This window comes from Anarhichas minor, unplaced genomic scaffold, assembly GCF_050575085.1.
Source record: "Anarhichas minor isolate MPS153535 unplaced genomic scaffold, ASM5057508v1 ptg000058l, whole genome shotgun sequence".
Classification (NCBI taxonomy): domain Eukaryota; kingdom Metazoa; phylum Chordata; class Actinopteri; order Perciformes; family Anarhichadidae; genus Anarhichas; species Anarhichas minor.
In genome coordinates, this window is record NW_027466504.1 from 1640813 (window position 1) to 1662542 (window position 21730).

Genomic DNA, 21730 nt, shown 5'->3' on the forward strand with positions numbered 1-21730 from the left:
CACCTTTTTTTAATTAACCCTCTTTCAGTGCGTGTGATGAATAACCCTTTCTTGGCCTGTTTTTTATCGAAGCCTTCTTTGTGTTTACAGGTTCTCATCACAGGCCCAGCAGACACCCCATATGCCAACGGCTGCTTTGAGTTTGATGTGTATTTTCCGCAAGACTATCCGAACTCCCCTCCTCTGGTCAACCTGGAGACCACCGGTGGACACAGTGTGCGCTTTAACCCTAACCTCTACAATGATGGCAAAGTGAGTTGAAAAGGCTTCAAGTGTGTTAATGTTCTTTAAATCAAGTAAATGTAAACATAATGGAGGATTTGATCTTTTTTAACCTTTTTAAACCCGAGTGAACAAGTGACGCAAATTAAGTCAAAAAGCACACGGTCTTCTTCTAACTCTGTAAATGAGGGGTGCCATTTTGACCATTTGTCACTGACAGGAGAATGAATACATACTGTTCATATGCATAAATCTGCACCACCTACTCCCTTCAGTGATGGCAGCTAATGCTTTATCAACAGTTTTATTTTAGCAGCATTATGGTGTTGATTTAATAATCATTTTAAATTATCTATATCAAACCCAAGTATTTTATTATGTAGGATTAAAAAATTAAGATTTACATTTTTCATAATTATCTCAATTTTCATAGTTGAAAGTGTTTTTTTACGGAAGACCTGAGAAGCAAGTGAGAAAAGGAGATTCTGGTGATCCAATGTCTAAGTCTGATCTGAATTGTTTGACTTAAGAACAGGTGGAAAAAACATGTTTGCCAGGATAGTCTTTCTAATGCCTTTTTTCAAATTGTATCATAAAAAGCACCTTGGAACACGTATCGTAGTGTTTTAAAGTATAGCATTTCCAAGTAGCCTAGAGTGTCCTGAAAATAACATTATGACATGTATAGCTAAAACATGTAGTCACCATAAAGGGAGTGAAGAATGACCACATTCTGCCCAGGACTGAGAGAGTAGCTCTCCACTGACTGTAGTGGGAGGTTCAGGAAAATAACCTGCCTGGTCGTCCATCAAGAACCCAATATGGCGTGGACATATCAAACTAACAGTGTAGCTGAAGACCTTCCCTGTCAGATGTCCAGTTTTTAATTCAACTTGACATTTGGTCGTGGACATCCTGGAGGTTTTCTCCACACATGTTAGAATATGTATAGCTCTCCCTCTGTGGTCCTGGCTTACCTACCATCCAGGACTTGGGGTCAAGGTGCCTAAGCTCAACCTCATTAGGCAGCCGCTGACAGTCCACATGTTTAAGTAAGGGCCCAGAAGGCTGCTGTGATAAATACATGGGGCTAGAGTTCAGCTCACTGATGAGGATATTAAATGGAGGAAAGAGAAGGTAGATGCATATAAGAAGCTTGTCAACTGGAGCTCAACAATAGCTTAGAATTGTGTCCGTTCAGTGATTTTAAGCAGCTTCAAGGTAATTAACACGATGGCAACATTTCTCATTAGCAGACAAAGGAGTATCAATTGAAGTTGAACAGAACCATAAAGAAATTGCATAATTTGAAAGCTTGCTATCGAGTCCAGTCCAACAATGAATGGAGCCATCCCCAAGCCTCATTATTTATACTCATTGTTGAATCTTTAAGTCAAATCAACTGTTTTTTTTCTGTGTGTTAATCAGGTATGTTTAAGTATCCTTAACACATGGCATGGGAGACCAGAGGAGAAATGGAACCCACAGACCTCAAGCTTTCTACAGGTGAGGTGATGATCCATCATGGCAGTCTCCTGTCTGAATGGATCAACAGGGCTGTTGTGTGAGTCTTTGTGTCACAGGCTGTAGTTTATCTCTGCCCTGTCATTACGCCGCCAGGGGCTCTGTATTAATGGGCTTGGTGTTTCATCAGCTGACATGAAGGATCCCTTTTAAAGCCACGTTATTACTTTGCTTTGGTGACAGTGTGTGGGTATTAATCAAACCAAACACAAAGTGGTATCATTCAAACCTTGAAGATATGCCTGCTGACACACATTACTCATCTTGAAGTCCAAATCAGATAGCTTCAATAGCATGTTTAGCCCATCTGTTTTCACGTTTTATTTGTGTTATTACTTTTCTTTAGATTGTTTATTTGGAAGACAAATATTCAATTTTGTCTTTGAAATGTATCGTAGGATACACAGTTAAAAAGATGCTTCACTGAGATCCGTAGTGGTAAAACTGTTGAGCTTTGAATGACTGGAGACATTTTAAGGCCGTCTTGGCAAAAGAAGGATGTGATGCTCTGCCTTTAAAACCTTTGTGCACTTGCTGTGAGATATTTGTGGTTTGACACCAGAAGCCAATATTTCTGCCTGCTCTATCACCTGCATTCCTGCTGTGTATAAGCTGAGCTGTAGTAGAGCTACAGCTTTCAATAAGAATGCAATGTTTCTAATGTTATTTATGGGTGATGAAATATGTTTACTTCCCAAGCTATTTGTCAAGATAGATGATCTTTTTTTTCTCAGTCTAAGGCCTCGAGGGTCTGGTCTTCTCATTTGTGCAATAGATAACGTATAGCATTAAGGGACTACTGGGAATCCAAAGCGGTGCACAGACTTGTGGGTAAACACACACATGATGACACACCCCCACAGCATTATTGGGTTGGTTGCCCTGTGCAATCACGCATGCCGGAAAAGCTCTCAGAAATGTATACCTCCTCTGTTTTTTTATAATTCCCTCTGTTGCAGGGGTGCAGAGTGCATAGAGATGTCTCCATTGATTATCATTCCGGTCAGCATGCTGTGGATAAATGATGGAAAATGTGGGGGGGGGTTAAATAGGAGACGGGAGTAGGCAGGGATCAAGCGGTCATCAACTGAGGTGGATATCGGCTCTGAAATCTGGCAACCCAGTTTAAAACAGACAGATTGCAACAGTTGAAGGTATCCAGTTGATGGAGCATTTTGTGTGGCTGGGGCCAGCAGGCAGGCCTCCAAGCCCGAGATCATTATAGTTGGTAATGTAGTGGCTCGGAAGGGACAGAATGATGCAGGAGGACGTCCTTAGTCTCCTTGAGACAGGCCAAGGCATTAATCCAGCTGTTAATCCAGATATATTGAAGGATATATCGCTATCGGTCCACAATATTCCTTGCTTTTGTCAGACTCTCTTCTAAATGTCCAGCATGGCCAAGACACTAAGGAGATGTCGGCGTAATTTACCAATAGATCAGGATTAAACCTAACTAGTTGGACACATTCATTGTATTAGAATGTGGTTTTAATCTCTGCGCCTCTGAAACCATACCAAGCTACCTTTTATATCAGTGAAGTGTGTAGAGAGGTCTTGAAACTGTTTCTCACATGATTCTGTTTCTCCCTGACTCAATCTGCTGTAGGTGCTCGTGTCGGTGCAGTCCCTCATTCTGGTGACTGAGCCCTACTTCAATGAGCCGGGGTATGAACGCTCCCGCGGGACTCCTAGTGGCACCCAGAGCTCACGGGAATATGATGGCAACATCCGGCAGGCCACCGTCAAATGGGCCATGCTGGAGCAGATGCGCAACCCCTCGCCATGCTTCAAAGAGGTAGGAATCAGTGTGGTGCAAAGAGTTTTCTTGTGTTTAAAAGGTTGTTGTGATGCTCATTAACACCCTCCAGATGCCATTATTCTGTGCTGCACTGGCATAAAAGAATGAATAATTATGAAAAGCAAGTTCGCAAATAATTTTTTAATCTACATAAACTGACTTAATCTTCAAAGATTAGAACCTCCAAAACCTAAACGGGTAACTTAAAAGTTGTTATATTTTCCATGAATTGCGTACGATGTATCGTTGTAATGCCAATAGTGAAAGGGAATTCTTGAGGGACTTTCTTTACATTTGGAACAAACATCTACGTATACTAAAGGATGGACTGGTTAACATTTGGTGGTCAAAGGTCACTGTGACCTTACCAAACACTTTTTTAAGCCATAACTCAAGAATTTATTTGCTAATTATGATGATTTCACTCAAATGTATAGGAATAAAATGATGAAGTGATGACATTTCGGACAGACAGATGTAATTGGAACGTGACTTTCAACCGCAAGACGGTCATTTTAGTTACATTTTTGTTTTTACAAGGTTTTTCTTTTCACCTCCACTCTGAATACAAAGTTCCAGTATGATACAGAATCATTCCCATGATGTATTAGCTAAATACCTATGTCTTTCTCAACATTGTTCCACTTATTTCAGTCCAGAAACCGAAAGAGGAATGAAAGCAACCTGTCCTACCTGAGGGTTGCTGCGCCACGCTGTCTGCCAATAAATTCCCTTCTTATTAATTCCTTGGTAGATGACGTCGTCTGGAGGTTGGCCTTTCCCTCCTCCCTCCTCCCCCCTTTCTTCCTCACAGTTTTTTCATAGAATAGGATCCTTTAAAGGGTCTGTAGTGAGATGGATAGTGCCGGGGAAGATAACAATCTTTCAACCTGCTCATCCACAGCAGAAATGTCAAGTAAGAGGAACGGAGGAAGAGGAGAATGAGAGAGAGGAAGGGGGGTGAACGGAGGGAGAGAAATAAAAGTGATCCAATCTCCCTGACAGGATTGCATGAGAAAAACATTGACTTAAAAAAACATGGAAATATGCATACGTTTGTGAAGGGACATTTTGAGGCTTGGATTTGGGTTTACTGCTTTTTTTGTGAAAAGAGTTATTAAAGCAATCCCAATCCAAATGGCCTGAACGATTTGAGGAAAATATTTAATTGTTATTTATTATTTTTTGATCTGTATGTAAATTGCTTTCTATAAATGAATCTCTCGAATGAGGCGGGGCGGGGGGGTCTTTATCCAGGGACGGATGATGTCTGTAAAGATTGTGAAGCCCTCTGAGGCAAGTTACAGTTGTATTGTGGACGATTTTGAGTATTTGTGGGATACATTATTCTCTTCATGTATCTTCAGCCAGTGCTGTTTGTATTTCTGTGGGGTTTGAAGGTGAAATATTATAAATCTGGCCTTTGCACAGCAGGCAATGGGTCCATGACATCACCCAGCCAGTCTGTGAAATGGGCCGTTGGACCGAGGGATATTAAGGGGAACATGGCAATGCCACCCGGCTGAGCAATCTCACACATACGCACACAGAAATTCAATTAAGCTTGGTGAGATACCTCCATGTGCTTTTCTCACCCCTGGCCTTTTAGCACTTTTAAGTCTGAGCTGAGCTGAGACAAACATGGACTAAGAGAGGAAGACAAAGCAGCCATGAGCTATGGATCTTGTTGTTGCAGATAACCATTTAGACATGTAGAATTCTATTTAATTCAAGTCAAGGCTGTGGCTCTAATTTCATTCCTACATTTTCTCAAATGCTTTTGCTTGATGTTTCTATAAATGAAACCACAAGGAGGTGAATCCCTCTTAAGAGGGCCATGTAGTCTGGTAGTGTGACATGAATCCAGAGCAGTGTAGGACGTGTTATGGAAGCAATGTCTAGTCAAGTCAGAGTGCTAGTGTAAAAAATGACTAACATGATGTTGTCGTATCGTATGATTTACAGAGTGAAGTGTATGTCTGCAAGATACGCAGCTTTGTCTCCTTTGTTTTTGGAATCAATTCTCAGTGTTATTACTTCAGCAGTCATTTTGATAGTTATATCATTACATTAACACTACTCATGACATTTTTGGAAATGATATCAGATATTTTAACATCTGTAATCCCCTCAAGGAGTGCTAGGTGCTCTGGTAAATTCTCTACGGAAGGCAAGAGAAGATAATATAAGTAATCGGACTGAATTGCCATTTAACTTCACTTCAGTCAGTAGAAAGTAATGATGGAGGAGTTAACTCAACTTTTTTCATGACAATCAAGGTTTTTTTCTCTTCGATTTACAACCACCTGAACAGCTACGCCTTCTTCATGCATGTCCTCATTTTTGTATCTATTTTACTGAAGCTATTTTTCATAAATATATAGCTTGGTAGATAGCTGGCGATGTACTTAATACCAGGCGCCACATCCTGTTCTGAAAAGTGAAGCCAATACTGAAGTGCCCTAAAGCTGCATTCTCTCTAGTGTCCATCGGGGGCGACTCCTCTGGTTGTATAGAAGTCTATGAGAAAATGACTCTACTTCTCTCTTGATTTATTACCTCAGTAAACATTATAAACATGAGTTTATGGTCTCAATCTCTAGTTTCAAGTTTTCTTCAATACAGCATGATGTTCATTTTGTAAATGATGGTCCATTTAGAGTCAAACAGACTATAAAGCAGGGGATGCTTTAGGGCGGGGCTACCTTCTGATTGACAGGTCGCTGCTTCTACCAGAGCCGTATACGGTGTCTGCGTTACTCCTCTGAAATTCCAAATACGTTCCCTTTCCTTCACTGGTTGCAAAAATCCAAGAAGTCGACATCCAAAATTCGCAAAACACAAAGTATGGGAATCAAACTGCGCCGGCATTTAGTCAGCCACTACACTGTTCCTGAAAACTGAATACACGGCTTGTTGAACATTCCGTGTTTTGGCTTACATCTGCTGTCCTTGGTGCTGAAGATGCAGCAATGTCTGCTGACGCGTCGGACCCCGCCGCTGCTCAGCTGATGCGTCTCAAGACTGATGCTGTCAAGTCTCTCACTTGCCTAAGCACACCCTGTCACTCTTCATGAGGCAGCATCTTAAGCATTTCCACTCCTGACTAGGGATGCAAATTTTACTCTTGATATGCTTAACAAGCCACCCAGCAGCAACGATAACCTGATCCACACACAGGTTAAATCCTTCATTCATCACCAGCGTATGAGCAGAGTCCCCAGGTCACCCGTCTGGGAGAGTTAGCAGCCACCATGTTACATGTCTCGTACACTTTCCCTGTGACTCTCCTCTGCATCAAATAGTTTAGCTGCAAGGTTGTCAGCTGTGTGTCTGCCTGGAACACTGTCGGGGGTTCCACCAGCGTAACGTCAGCTAGTGGTTGGTCAAGAGAGAGAGAGAGCGTGTGTGATGATGAGTATGAAGTTAGCAGTGACGATACACCTGTGAACGTAGCAGTGCACTTTATTTGTCGGAGAATAAATGCTACAATTACTCAACACGCAAGCCAAGTTCCCGTGTCTTTCTCGCCACTTGCTGATTAATGTGAAGGGGCTTAGCCTGAAGCTAGCGGCAACCACGACCAAGGCTCACTCCTGTCAGGTGGACCAGCTGTTCTCCTTTGAGTTTTGCTCACCTTTTTTTTCTTTTAATTGTTTAACTGATGGCATTAATTGTTCATAATTGTTTTTGTCAGTTTAACGGTTATTTTTTACATGCCACGTCTTACATAAACATGTGGCAGTTTTGTGATTGGCAGTTAGAGGCGTCCTTTCAATAACCCGTCTTGATGGTGGAGTGTAGATATGCACCACATCTGTAGGGCTCACGGCACTGTTTCTGTTTGAAAACCCAATACATCACTCTATGTATGTATTGTCCCTCTAGGTCTTTAGAGGCTGTCTTCCACGATGACTGAAAATCAATGGAGTCGTTCAGCCAGTCCTAAAAGAGGCCCTCCATGTCAACCAGTGGGCCTCTGTGGTCTTGTAGTACAGCTTTATCATAAACCTCCACACCAACCTTTGCCTTTCCAGCTGTTTTCACTTTTGATGAATAACAGCAGACACTCAATGGCAGTTTCACTATTCTCTAACCCTGTCACAGAGCTGTTGCACTTTTCCATCATCTTGACCTCATCTTGCTCAGAACATGCCATATAAAGCTTGATGATCATATGAGCTTAGCATGGGATTCATTAGTAGAACAGGCTTAATGTCAGAGCCAAAGGCCCTCCGGAAAGTTCAACTAGGATTCCCTTTCTTTGGATGGTTCATAGAAAATCTTTGTAACTTAGAAGGTGGGACAAACACTTTTTTGATAGGTGCAAAGAAACAAACTATTCAATTAACTCCAAACAAAAAAAGCTCCTTTGTATTGTTTTATCCATCAGTTCTGCTGGTATATACGTACAGTAGCTAGCTGCCCATTGTTGCTGAGCAGCACTCCAGTCAGTGAACCTTTGTGCACCATTGCTTTCACGTGGTTTGTGTTGACTGTAAGGGAAGAGACCTCTCTTGTTCAGAGTAAGTCTTGTTTCCTTTTTGTCGCCTTTCATCCACCTGACTTCCACTTTTTAAGTCTTAAAGAAGATTTCCTTTTTCTGGTGAGTTCAAAATTCAAAATGGTTCTATTGAAACTTTTATGAGCTGTTCATGGTCTTTGCTGGTCTAGCTCTAGATGTAATCATTCCCATTTTAGCCCTAGTGGCAAAGTAACCAATACCATGTAATGTATGTAATGTGATACCAAAATCCATTTTGGGCCTCCTCGCTTATTCCCTTCAACCAGGTGCCCTCAATAGTCTGTGCACAAAGTACTGCCTGTTGTTAAAGGTACATTGTTTAGCAGTATGTGGCAAGTACATTTTTATTGTCCATATTGATGATGGTGCTACTGTTCTTTAGCTCTTATGAACATTATATTAGTGGGATCCAACTGCATAGATACGATTTTATCTTTGGTGTCTGTGTGTGAGAATCCAATGTTACCACATGGTATTTATAGAGAACGCTGGAGAATGGAGTACGGGCCTAAATTATGCAGCAGCAGACTGTCAGGTGGAGTTAAGGACAATGGGTTGCATGTTAAAATATGGATGTGTGTGTGTGTGTGTGTGTGTGTGTGTGTGTGTGTGTGTGAGAAAGAAAGAAAGAGAACACTAGTAAATGTGCATGTTTGAGGTGAGTAATGACCTAACTGTGTGTATGGTGTTAGCAAGCTGTGTGAGTGTGAAGTCAGCGTTGACATCTTATTTACATCTGCACTGGAATGTAAAAGGGCCTTTGGAGCCACTAACATCCTTAACTAGCTCCACATCATGTCAGGCAAATAGCACCAGAACTGGCTCAGTACCATAGGATGAGGGTCAATGTCACAGACCATGTGGGTCTACTTTTTATATATTCTTCAGCTGACGTCTGGAGGCCGTGCTCATATGGATCAAGAGCTGCACTCGATGAAGCTTCCACGGCTGCACAGAAATGTGTGCAGAAAGACCTTGAGTCTCGCACAAAATCCTTCCCATTCACTGCGTACGGTGTCTCATAGTAACTCTCTCACACACAGCACAAAGTGGTAGGGAGCTGTCCTCACAGGGGATTGCATGTACTCGTATGTACAGCTATCCATGAACCTGTGCATGTGCATCAAGACATGTATTTTCCTGAAAGGTCATTTGCATTTAGAGCTTCCTTCTATTTTGTGATAGATGGCCATGTTCAAAGACCAAACGGTAAACGGCTGCTGGCCCTCGCTGCATGGAGCCCCAGGAAAAAACATTTTAACCACATGTGTGAACACGTCTAGGCATAAGGTCAGGCATCGGCTCTTGTCATTGTGTTTCTCATCATGGGTTGTATGCCGAAACCGTGTCTTGATTACTGGATCTTGTCTCGTTTTCAAGCAGAGTCAAGCGGCCGCTGATCTAACCATGTTTACCACACATCTGTGACCTTGAAACATTCCCTCTCAGCTGGGGACCGTCACCCACCACACTGAATGTAATTCAGGGAGCAGAGGGAGTGGGGGGTTGGGTGCGTGGAACATTAAACAGGAAGAGATGGGAAGTAGCGGCAAAGATGGAATGAAGATGAAGAGAGAGAGCAGAGGGAGATGAGGAGGGAAGAGAGAGATTAAAGTGGTCTCCAAACGCTCCTCCCCTGGTAAACAGCAAATCAGCAGGCACCATAATAACTAATCCACTCCCTCCACCAGCAGAGCTGCGACTCTACAGCACTCACTGCATACTGATGGCCCGGCCCTGGCGACTGTTGCTAGGAAGTGGACTGGAGGGGCAGGGGACCTGGGTGTAGATGACATCAGAAAGACTAAAGCACCCTTCATAAACAGCTGCTCAGGGATGGAGAGAGGTTGATCACTGTCCTTTGAGAGGAATCAGTATGCTGTGCATGGCATGTGCTTCATTCCATACATTGTAGAGGGAGTGAACAGATTCATGAGAGAGACACTGATAAAAGATACGAGCCCTCCTTTTCTATCAGAGGATGGCCCAATAACCAGCAAGGCTCTACGCAGCAGTTACTATTGCGTTTATGGTAAACGGATAAACATCTGGATCACCATCAGACCAAACTTGAGCATTTCAAAACTAAAATAACTGATAACATGTAGGTTTTGGTTCCTTGCTTTATTTACAGCAAATAATAATTACAGCGTAGCCAGACACGCCCATCCTAACATGGCTACTTTCTGAAGAGGTGTTGAGAAATGGGACCACGTATCCAATAGCTGTTGAGGACCACAGTGGTTAGCCGCCCGACAGACATTCCTAGAGCCACACCGCTAGTGGTCATGATCATGTGAAGCTCAACAGTTTGGACATGAAGGGAGTGTTCTTCTTGTTTTATTCATGTCAATATTTGACCACTGGAATGTTTCTGCAGTCTGTTTTCATCTGCCACAGACTCTGACTCAGCTCAAAACCTGATTGGAGTCTTGAAGCCTTTGGACAATCACTAATTATGTGCGCAAGTTGAAACATTTGAAAATGGCACAGACGCATCTTTTTCAAAATGTTACACTACCAGAGCAAATGTGTCTTTATCTGTGTAACAACACACAGTTTGAGAAGCAACCAATACCAATAGAGGATAATATACCATGAGCATAAAACAAGCTTTAAATAAATCTGCTATAAATGACTTGTGAAGGCTTGTCACAACCCTTCACTACATACCTATACGAGTGTATATATGTCCCTGTGGTTGAACACTGTTGTGCCATGTGTTTGCAGGTGATCCACAAACACTTCTACCTGAAGCGAACAGAGATCATGTCTCAGTGCGAGGAGTGGATCGCTGACATCCAGCAGTACAGCAGCGACAAGAGGGTGGGCCGCACCATGTCCCACCATGCCGCTGCACTGAAGGTAATGTCATTAAATGTACCCGCGTAACGTATTGACAAAGCACCGTCGGTATTCTGGGCTGGGAGCGCACATTTCAACTCTAATTAACAGCGAACTGTCTGCAAGGGACAGCGGGCTCTCGACAGGCCGCCTTGTATCATGTTCCCAGCTGACAAACACAGGAGCGCATGACACACACACACACACACACACACACACACACCAACACAATAACCAGTCTCTTCGGCAGCTCTCATCTCTTCTCCCTCTGCCAGTAAATAAGCTCAACTAATCCCCACTGTAAATAATCCGGCTCCACTGATAACAGCTAGCTGCTGTCCCACAACTGCCTCTTCTCATTTACCTTCCTTGTTTGAGAGTAAAGGAATGTTGCTTTATCCCCATTCTGCACGTTCTTCAGTCTATGCTGCGGGTCAGCAGAGATGTTTTCCTATTTTTATAGACATTGTTTTTTGGCATTTTGCCTTTTTGTGCGAGTTGACATTTTGAATGTATTTTTAGACATCAGTCAAGGTCACACACACTTTGCAGGAGGTGGGATCTTCACTTGAGTCTCTTGTATGGAGGTCCTGGTCACACTCCCACGTGAAGCTGCTCAGTACAACCAGTTTGAGCTGACAGCCAGTAAGCAGCTCCAGCAGTCTGTGCTAACTGATATACATATTTGGATGAGTATTATCTCATTTTTGAGGAAAAGTCTGTTGAGATTTTATATTTTTCTTATAGTTAACGGATCCCATGACAACACACACTAACCTGTATGGTGTGTGAATCAAAACCTGAAACATCTCATTCCTCTGTGACCTAAAGACCCAATGTTGTCCACAAACTTATGAAGACTAACACCCCCTCAGACAGACACTGAGACACAGGTCAGAGTCCTCCGGCTTTAATGAGCTGAACCTTGAGTGAATAAATGGAAAATGAAAAGAAGAGAGGAAATATAGCATGTGTTGAGTAGACCCGCGTCATACACACATCTGCTGTCTGAAATGGTGCAAGGGTCTACAGATGTATGCTAGTGTCAGCATGCTAACATGCTCACCATGACGAGGTTAACATGCTGATGTTTAGCAGGTTTATGGTTAACCACGTTCAACATGTTAGTTTAGCATGATGACACGCTAACATGAAAAGAGGCACAGAGTACAAGGCTGTCATTAGTTCTGCAGGTTTTCAGTACAAGCTTTACTTTGGGGACAGTGAATGTGTGTCAATAGACTTCACTCTTACACTGGATGAACACACACACACACACTGTAGTTAACTACTACTTAATCCCACATTCATCATCCTGCTGCTGCCCAAAATGCTAGCAGGGCACAAATGTCTGGACTTACATAGGCATTCTCTTCTGGCCCCAAGTATCTTTAGGGTCCCTCCTCACATGAGGGCCATGTCCCCTTCCCCCCCAGTCCTACACCCCTGCTACCTTGAAATGTGCGTTAATCTGCTGCTGAAAATAGTCCCAACAAATGCAGCCGTTTTAGGAAATCGGAGCCTTTTTTTAAAACTAACTTATTTGTGCGATTTTCCTAAAGTTTTAACTCTTTAGTGGGAACAAGTGGCTTTGGGGCTGAGAACCACAGAGACACGTTCATGGGATTTGTTGACAATAAGAAAAATATAGAATAAGCAGATTTAACAACATGTTAATCTCTAAAAAATGTGTTCTATTCCTTTAATGTTTGCTGTGAAGTTAAGCCCGCCCCTGGTGTGTGTTGTCCCTGCAGAGACACACAGCTCAGCTCAGAGAGGAACTTCTGAAGCTGCCCTGCCCCGACGGTCTGGAGCCCGACAGCAACGAGTTCTCTGAGAGGAGCGCCGCCCTCCTCCTCAAAGAGCTGTCCAGTCAGGACGCAGAGAAGCCCGGTGGCAGTCAGGACGGCCACTGTGGCGAGGGACAGCTATGAGTCTTCACCCTCCCGCCCTCTCCCTTCCCTCCCCCCTCCTCCCTCCTCCTCCTCATGATGATGATTATTACTCTCGAAAAGACTTGATGGCTTCAGAGCACAAGCCACCACTTTGTCAATATTTGTATGTAAAGATCTACTAGCAGAATAGCAGGGGATGTGGGGAACCAGAACACGATGACGAGAACAATGGAGTATGCTTCGCCCTTATTGAAAACTTTTATTTACCTGTAAAAGACTGTAAACATTTTGTGCTTTTTTCCAATTGTGAAATAACCACTGATTGGTATGTTATTAAACTTGTTTATGTATACATAATGGCAGAGAAAAGAAATCAGATTATATAAGGGAAACTACCTTTAGAGAAGAATGTTTACTGAATGTTAATTTCCTTTTCTTTTTTTTCTTTTCTTTGACTTTTTTTGAGAACAGTTGTAACCAAGGATATTGGTCATTCTTTAAAGTTACTAAAAGAAAACGCACACGTAACAGAACCTGAGATAAAAAGCCCCTCTGGTCATCATTGCTTCATTTGATTTCTCTCGGATCATATCCACTTGAATAAATGCTGAGATGACGTTCTTAATTGCTATGTTATCTCTTTTACAGGCTCCAAATTAAAAAGCACCATGCTCTGGATAAACATGTGTTGCCTCACACAACTTCTCCATGACCGCTTTCCATCGACATGACTGTAGATCATAAGAGTGTCAGAGCCACATGGGAAATTAGTTTTGAAGGCTTGTGCATGTGTATGTGTGTTTCCTGTGCAACAATCCCCAGTGAGATACAAAGCTGTGATGTGCCTTTGATCTACACCACGCCACCAAATACTCCAACAGAGTACCTTTACTGATTCCTTTGCTATTTCTACAAAATTTATAATTCTGCTCCGTCTGATATAAAAATTGCTTTGATCTTTTCTTTTTTTTATAAAAAACTTGAACTTCAGTGAACAAATGCACTTTCTATTTTAGTCACTCCTTAGAACAGTCACATTCTCCTTTTGCGAAGACATTAAATGGAGCTTGAAAGTATGGATTGATTGTGCGAATGCTTCTTTCTGCGTGTGACAGGACGTCAGCCCCGTCACCTCGACGAGAGACGGACCACACCTGAGCAAAGATGTCAGTCAGAGAACTAGTTGTTGCAATATCGATGACTCGTCAGTGACACACGGGATACTTTGTGAATACTCTGTTGGTTGAGAGGTTGAAAGAAAAAACATGCAGGGGCATAATCTTCATCCATGTCATTGTCGGTGCATTCTAGTTTTCTTTTATGAAAGTATTGGGACTAATTTGTTGGGTGTGTTCATCTGCCTTTTCTGCTATTTCCTTCTCCATGCATCTTGGAAGTAGGTGAACCCTCAACTCTGCTTTTTCTGCTCTTACAGGGTTACTTTATTTTCTGAATGTCTTTGACAACCTCAACTTCTTGAATTCAGCTGATAAAGGCCATAAAATCTTAAAATGTGAAGATTTCTTTTAGTAACCGCAAACATTCACATCTAAATAAGCAACATGGAAGTTAAAACGTGTAACATCTTTATGTATTATTTATGTAGACAGCCATGCTCGCTAACTTTGGCCGAAAATCTTGGGTGTTAATGTCGGCACATTAATACTCATCGGTACAAAAAGCTCATGAGATAATGGGATTGCAGGGCCTGTTATTGTATGCGGGTGGTGGCAGTTTAGGTTGAAGAAAAGAGTCACTTCCACACCCAAATCCCTGAGAAATAAACAATTCACTCCAAATGAATTGCAAATATTTTTTTTGACCTGTATTTGTAAATATTTATAGAAAGCAGACGGGTTTAAAGGCCATGATAGTTGTAAAACATCCCATTCTATAAATGAGTACCTGTAATTTAGCACTGAAGTTAATTTTACTACAAGCAACTTTAGTTTTGTGTCGAGTTTGGCGGTCCCTGTGGACCAAAGCGGTAGTGTTTTTTAGCACCAGTTTCCTCTTAGAAAAGCCCATTTTACTGCAGCAGGTCTGGTTCTCCCGTGCCGCCCTTCCCTCCAGTGGGCCCAGTAATATGGCCTGGGCCTCCAGCGGAGTGGTGTCAGTGTTGGCTCCCAGCGGGGACTGGAGGAGCAGCGAGGTGAAGCTCTGCTCCTGGCCGGAGGAGGAGGTGCTGCTGCATGGAGTTCTCTTCCTGCCGGATCTGGGTCTGTCCACAGTGGGCTGGTCACTACTGGAGTCTGAGCTGAAGGTGAACCTGCATGTCGTCGCCGGCACCGATGACCAGCATTAAGAATAACTATAATTTAGCGCTTACTGATGGTCTCGTTTAGATTACTTATGCAGGTTTTTTTTAGATGCATCAGTAATATTTTGACTGTTTCAGTTAAACTTTAAAAGTTGAGTATACATGATGCCTTACCTCTGTGCATTTCAGCTACTAAGGTGGAAAAACATGGATGCCTGCAGCAAAAAGGCCCATCTAGCGTCAAAAGTATCAGAAGAAATCCAAATTGGGAAGACTGAATGTGATCTGAGCTGTTTAAGAACACCTGGACTATATTCTACTGGAGCTTTCAACAGCATCACAGTCTTGAGTGGATAAAGTTTGCTCAGGTGTAATATGATCTAATTTACTTACTCCCCTGGTGTCAAATTCCAAATACTGTTTGCAATTTGTTTAAGTATATGTGAAAAAAAGATGTAATTAATATGTTCCAAATCATACACGTATTAGTGTTAGAAGTTGTAACGCATGACAAAACCAAGTCTGAGCAGTTTCAAGATCCAGTCCAGACCGACTCAATAACTCAAGACCTGCTGTCTTACTGTTCATAGTTGTGATAGAAATTCAATCACTCAGTACAGTTTAAAATGTGGTAGGGACAGGAAACAACATGAATACTAAATACTTATTTGCTAAAAGAATGATGTAGAATATGTATTAGAAGTATCTGCATCAAACTAATCATCTAGAATTAGGTTACTTACACGCAAAAGACTCACTAACATAAGCATTACTTTAACTTATAAATGGTCGGACAGAACACTGCATGTGATAGAAAGAATTTTGTGACCAGATGGGAAACTGACTGCAGAACTCCAGCCTCCCAAGGGAGCAGAATGAAAGCAGTGGGAAAAAGACAGACCAAACACTTAAAAGAGGAGAGAGGAAAGCAGGGTAAGAGCAAGCAGAAGGAAGTGGATAGTGATGAGGTTTTCACATCACATGAATGCTAGTGACATGAGCATGTACAATAAGACTGAAGAAATGGTAATCCCAGAGAAGGGCCTATAAAAAAATGAACGAAAAGAGAACGGACAAAATGTAACATATGAAGTAGACACCGGTTGTGGATATACCATAATGTCTAGGAGGGAATTTTACAAGTTATTCCATGGTACACAGGCTTGCTAAGTGTTGCTTCAAACTGAGCACATACGGTGGCCATAGATTGCCGTGTTAGGAACCGCCAGGGTAAGAGTGGAACACAAAGGCATCGCTAAGATGTTAGCAGTTGTGATTGTTAAAGGTTCAGGGACAAGTCTCGTGGGATGAGGCTGATTAAGGCTCTCAAATTAGATTGGCAATCTATACATATAGTAGAGGACAGAGAACACCCTCTATAGGAAGTGCTTTCGAGACATGAAAGACTTCACAGCAAAAATACAGGTAGCCAGTGATGCCACACCCTGCTTCTATGAGCTAAGGTCAGTGCCTTTTGCAATGAAGAGGAAATTCACTAGCATGGAACACACCATAATAAGGATAGTTAAGTGATATTAATATAAGAGCAACTACTGAATAATGTAAATGAGTAATGGTAGTAAAAGAGGATGAGGGTGGAGGTCATGTGATCAGGGTAGTCTGGGTGTCTGACGTAGGTGGCAGGGGAGAAGGAGACTCAGGATGGGGGTTCTGTCTCGGGTTTGATGTTAGGCCGAGCCAGCTACAGACACCCAAAAGATTGAGCTGAGGTGAGGCTTGACGGAAGTCGCTGAGACTATTTCAGATGTCAGTTTGGTATTGCCGGTAGAACCAGTGACCTAGGACTCGAATTGTCTGGTCGGAGATGCCTAGTCTGGCTGCCGTGGAAGCTGCTCCAATGCGGAAGGAATGTATTGAATAGTGTTCGGGAGATATGCCGGAGGTGTCAAAATTTGACGGAAACGCTTGTTAAACCAGAAGCGGGTGGCCATTTTCCCGTTTTCAGTGAGAAAGAGTGGAACTTGAGGAGAGGCGTGCGCTGCATACCTGGCGTGGATGTATTTAGAAAGCAGCTCATATGGGCTGAGGAAGGAGTCAAGACAGAAGATGTAGATGGGAATTTACATTCCTAGCTGGTTAGTTTTACTTCTCCGGCGAATTAATACAAGAGAGTCTGGGGTGTGAACGGTGATGTCAGACAGACTGGGATGGAGGGATAGCTTATAAATGGAGGAAGCTGGAGCGAATTCTCAGCACCGGCGGAAGCTGAAAAAAGCCAGCAGAAACATGGATTCCAAAGTTAGGTTGACTGAGTGGGATGAGTAGCCTGAGCGAAGTAAGAGGATGCAGAGGCTGAGTAGGTCGGATGTTAGTGGCAAGCGTTTAGCAGATAGGATAGGTTTGTGTTTGTGTAAGCCTTGGTTGCTCATTGCATGGAGAAGTCTGGAGCTGGGATAATGCTATTGATGTTTGGAATGTGTGTGCCGTGGGGAGAAGACAGGTCGATGAAGATTCTCTTTTTACCCGAGTATTTCCGAGTGGCGATACTGATGGGGCTGCAGACTACTGGGAAAGGTGGGTTGGTAAATGGGCCTATCATGAACCCCTCTTTGACCTCTTTGGCTAGTAAGGTGTCAGGTTCAGAAAGAGCAGACTGAAGACTGTGAAAAGTGTCAGGAATAATTTCTTTGCCCGGGTGGAAACCGTGGGTGAACCTGTTTAACAGAAAGTCGACGAACTCCCTATCGGGGTTGTTTTGTAGCGCAGTGGCTAGAGCCTTTACCTTAGCAGGTGTGCCGGGGTACCGTGCTAGTCAGTCTGCCTGTGTGGTAGGATTATGGGGCCAGGTGTTTCTTGTGTGAGCGCCACCGCAGAAAGAGCAGACGTGCAGGAGTCTGCAGTTGGAAAGAGAGCAGCCGAGATGGTTAAAGTTCTTGCACACCATCCTGCCTCCATGATAGAGGATCGGCCGCCCTCGTTTGTCAACGCCCTAGGGGATGGGAGCTTTGAACGAAGTACATATGTCGACGGGCTTAGGGATGATGGAAGGAGGAGGTGCGTGAGCTGAGAGGAGCAAGGGAAGTGCATGTTGAGACTGGATGTGAGGGAGCCCCACATTGCTGAGATGTACGGTCTGCGAAAATGCAGCAGTAAAGCTCTGAGTCAAAGGTGCCCTAATAAATCCCCTGATTAAACTGTTGCAAGCGCCCTGCTGCCTTGGTAGTGAAGAGAACATCCATCCATTTTCCTCCGCTTATCCGGGGTCGGGTCGCGGTGGCAACAGGCCAAGCAGGCTGACCCAGACTTCCCTCTCACCGGCAACATGTTCCAGCTCATTCTGGGGGATCCCGAGGCATTCCCAGGCCAGCTGGGAGATGTAATCCCTCCAGCGTGTTCTGGGTCTTCCCCGGGGTCTCTTCCCAGTTGGACGTGCCTGGAAAACCTCCAGTGGGAGGCGTCCAGGAGGCATCCTAATTAGATGCCCGAACCACCTCAGCTGAGTCCTTTCGACGCGAAGGAGTAGCGGCTCGACTCCAAGCTCCCTCCTGATGACCGAGCTCCTTACCCTATCTCTAAGGCTGAGTCCGGCCACCCTACAGAGGAAACTAATTTCGGCCGCTTGTAGCCACGACCTTGTCCTTTCGGTCACGACCCAGAGTTCGTGACCATAGGTGAGGGTAGGAACGTAGACCGACTGGTAAATTGAGAGCTTTGCCTTCCGGCTCAGCTCCCTCTTTACCAAGACGGTCCGGTGCAGCGCCTGCTTTACTGCTGCAGCCGCACCGATCCGTCTGTCGATCTCCCGCTCCATCTTATCCTCACTCGTGAACAAGACCCCGAGATACTTGAACTCCTTCGCTTGAGGTAGGCACTCCGTCCCCACCTGGAGGGAGCAATCCACCGGTTTCCGGCAGAGCACCATGGCCTCAGATTTGGAGGTGCTAACTCTCATCCCCGCCGCTTCACACTCGGCTGCAAACCGCCCCAGTGAATGCTGGAGGTCACGATCCGAGGAGGCTAACAGGACCACATCATCTGCAAACAGCAGAGAGGCGATCCCGAGACCCCCGAACCTGACGTTCTCCGCCCCCAGGCTGCGCCTAGATATCCTGTCCATGAAAGTCACGAACAGGACCGGTGACAAAGGGCAGCCCTGGCGGAGGCCAACACCCACCGGGAACGTGTCTGACTTATTGCCGAGAATGCGGACACAGCTCCTACTGCAATCGTACAGAGACCGGATCGCCCGTTGTAATGGGTCCGGCACCCCGTACTCCCGCAGCACCCCCCACAAGAACCCCCGAGGGACCCGGTCGAAAGCCTTCTCCAAGTCCACAAAGCACATGTAGACTGGTTGGGCAAACTCCCAGAACCCCTCCAGTAGTCTTGCGAGGGTAAAGAGCTGGTCCACTGTTCCACGGCCGGGACGGAATCCGCATTGCTCCTCTTGAATCTGAGGTTCGACAAACGGTTGGAGTCTCCTTTCCAGCACCCTGGCATAAGCCTTCCCCGGGAGGCTGAGTAGTGTGATACCCCGGTAATTCGAGCACACTCTCTGGTCCCCCTTTTTGAAAATGGGAACCACCACCCCGGTCTGCCAGTCGTGGCACTGATCCCGACCCTCATGCGACATTGAAGAGGCGTGTCAGCCAGGACAGCCGAACTATGTCCAGCGCTTTCAGCATGCGGATCTCATCCACCCCCGGCGCCTTGCCACCGAGGAGCTTTTTGACTACCTCAGCGGCCTCTGCCAGGGATATGGGTGAGCCTCCCCCTAGATCTTCAGGCGCTGCCTCCTCTGCAGAGGACATGAAGAGAACATGGTATCTGTAAAAGCCTGTCCCTCCAAAACGTAAAGCCATGTCGAGAATAATAGAGAGGTATTTGTCTAGCTCTGGCCTTCGATCCGGATAGATAGAACAGATGGTATCGCAGTAGAGGGAGAAAGCTAAAGCAAATTCGGTTGGAGTGAGATTTTTTGATCGGGAATGAACTGGATGGCTAAGCTGCATTATGCCTTGGCTACTCTGTAGTTCCCTGGGCTGGCTGATAATAATAAGGGATGGCTGAAGGAGCTGGGCTAGATCATTGTAATTACCAGAGAGAATTTGCTGACGTGAAGCTAGAGAAATGGGCAAAGGGCGGTGGATTGACGAAGCTGGCCTAGAGGGTTGCGCTGCTGTGGCTAGGGTTTGCAAGGCAACCTCGTTCTTTGCATGAAGTGGATCGCTGGAAGGCAACAGAGTTCCACCAGTTCCTGTTGTACACAGGGCCTGCAGTTCTCTGGGACATCTTGTTGGACAACTTCTTTGAACACTTTCTGTCATTGACTGTGGGCATGTCAATCCTCCTTGAGTCTGATGCTCAGTAGAGGGAGTCATATCTTGGTTATGCTGCCACCCTGCTGAAGCTCTTCATGGACAAGAGTGAAGTCTTGGATATGGATCTTGGAATGAACCAATATTCCCTGTTTACAATGTCCACAGTTTGCAGCATTTGCATGAAAGTGTAGCACACTTCAAGTGTTCACTGAACGAGGTGTCGTCCTTCCCATGTGAAAATCACCTGCAGGTCCTAAATGACTTGGTGAGGAACAGTAAAAATCCAATTTATTAGGTAAGAAAAAGATTGGCTGAGATTGAACGTCACAAAAGGCCCACATGGCACCCAAAACAGATGGGCTGCGATGTATCTGCCAAAACACGTGACTGCTGTCACCCGCTCTCTCCTGAAGGATGACAGTGATGCCTTTGTGTTGGAGAAAATATCCAACAGTCCTGTTGTTGCTCATGTCATTAGGCAGAATGACACACAAGACCCATTTAAGAGTCCCTGCAAGTTAAAGCTGCTTGACATATTTTATATATAAATAGTTTTTTAGAAAGCAAAAAGATGTCCGTTGCAGCACAAAGACTTGCATAGCAAAGCAGTGTGTCTTCCATATGCATAAGGGTTTGTGGTCTTTCCCCTTGATATGAAATGACTATAGTTAGGGGTAACTATTTTAGCAGAATTTTATGGGTGTAAATTGGCAGCAATGTTATTGTTCCTTTACAAGATTATTTAATTTATTTTCCCAGGTGATGGCTCTCAACCTTGCCATTGAAAAGAGTTGGAATGCGTAGGGTTTTCAAAGATTTCCTTACAAGTGAGTTTATCTTGTGCATTATCATTAAAGCGACTTATACCTGTGTGCTGTTGGATTTATAGACACTGCTTATTAATGCTATCTGAACGTTTTGAATAGGCCTCTATACTTTTCCTAATGCCAGCGTATATTTTCTACATGTTTCAACTGATGAGGGCTCCAGTAAGTCAAAGGGATCTCTTAACAGCAGGGACACACAGGCTAAAGACAATTCTTCATGTAAGTAATAAATTACTTGGATAACAGTTGGTATACCATTGTGGTATTCGGCTATGTGTGTGTGTGTGTGTGTGTGTGTGTGTGTGTGTGTGTGTACTGTTGCGACTTCAACAAGTGGTTGAAACAAAGAGAGAGGCCTACATGTAATTTTGAAAGCCTTTATTGTGAAACCGCACCATCAGTTGTTAAAATCTCACCTATGTGTGAAATTTTGTTCAAACCACAACATTGGTGCCTCATTGGACGAGAGCCACTGGTATCACAATGTCCCCCCTAAAGCCTCAAACCCTGAACCCTCAGGGACTTACTGACGTCACCTGGTAAGTATGAA

The 21730-nt window shown here is 44.1% G+C and overlaps 1 protein-coding gene across 11 annotated transcripts in view; it reads left to right on the plus strand.

Annotated features, from left to right (window-relative positions):
* birc6 (baculoviral IAP repeat containing 6) overlaps window positions 1-14323 on the plus strand; it is a 137316-nt gene extending 122993 nt beyond the window's left edge. For 10 of the 11 annotated variants that reach the window (XM_076076744.1, XM_076076747.1, XM_076076746.1 and 7 more), the window contains 5 exons: window positions 91-252; window positions 1651-1728; window positions 3356-3544; window positions 10803-10937; window positions 12671-14323. In XM_076076744.1, the coding sequence (XP_075932859.1) occupies window positions 91-252; window positions 1651-1728; window positions 3356-3544; window positions 10803-10937; window positions 12671-12850 (744 nt within the window). In that variant the 3' untranslated portion in view covers window positions 12851-14323. Of the gene's footprint in view, window positions 1-90; window positions 253-1650; window positions 1729-3355; window positions 3545-4201; window positions 6130-10802; window positions 10938-12670 lie in introns of those variants that run through there. The other variant, XM_076076752.1, reaches the window with a different exon arrangement.
* Window positions 14324-21730: the final 7407 nt, after the last annotated feature.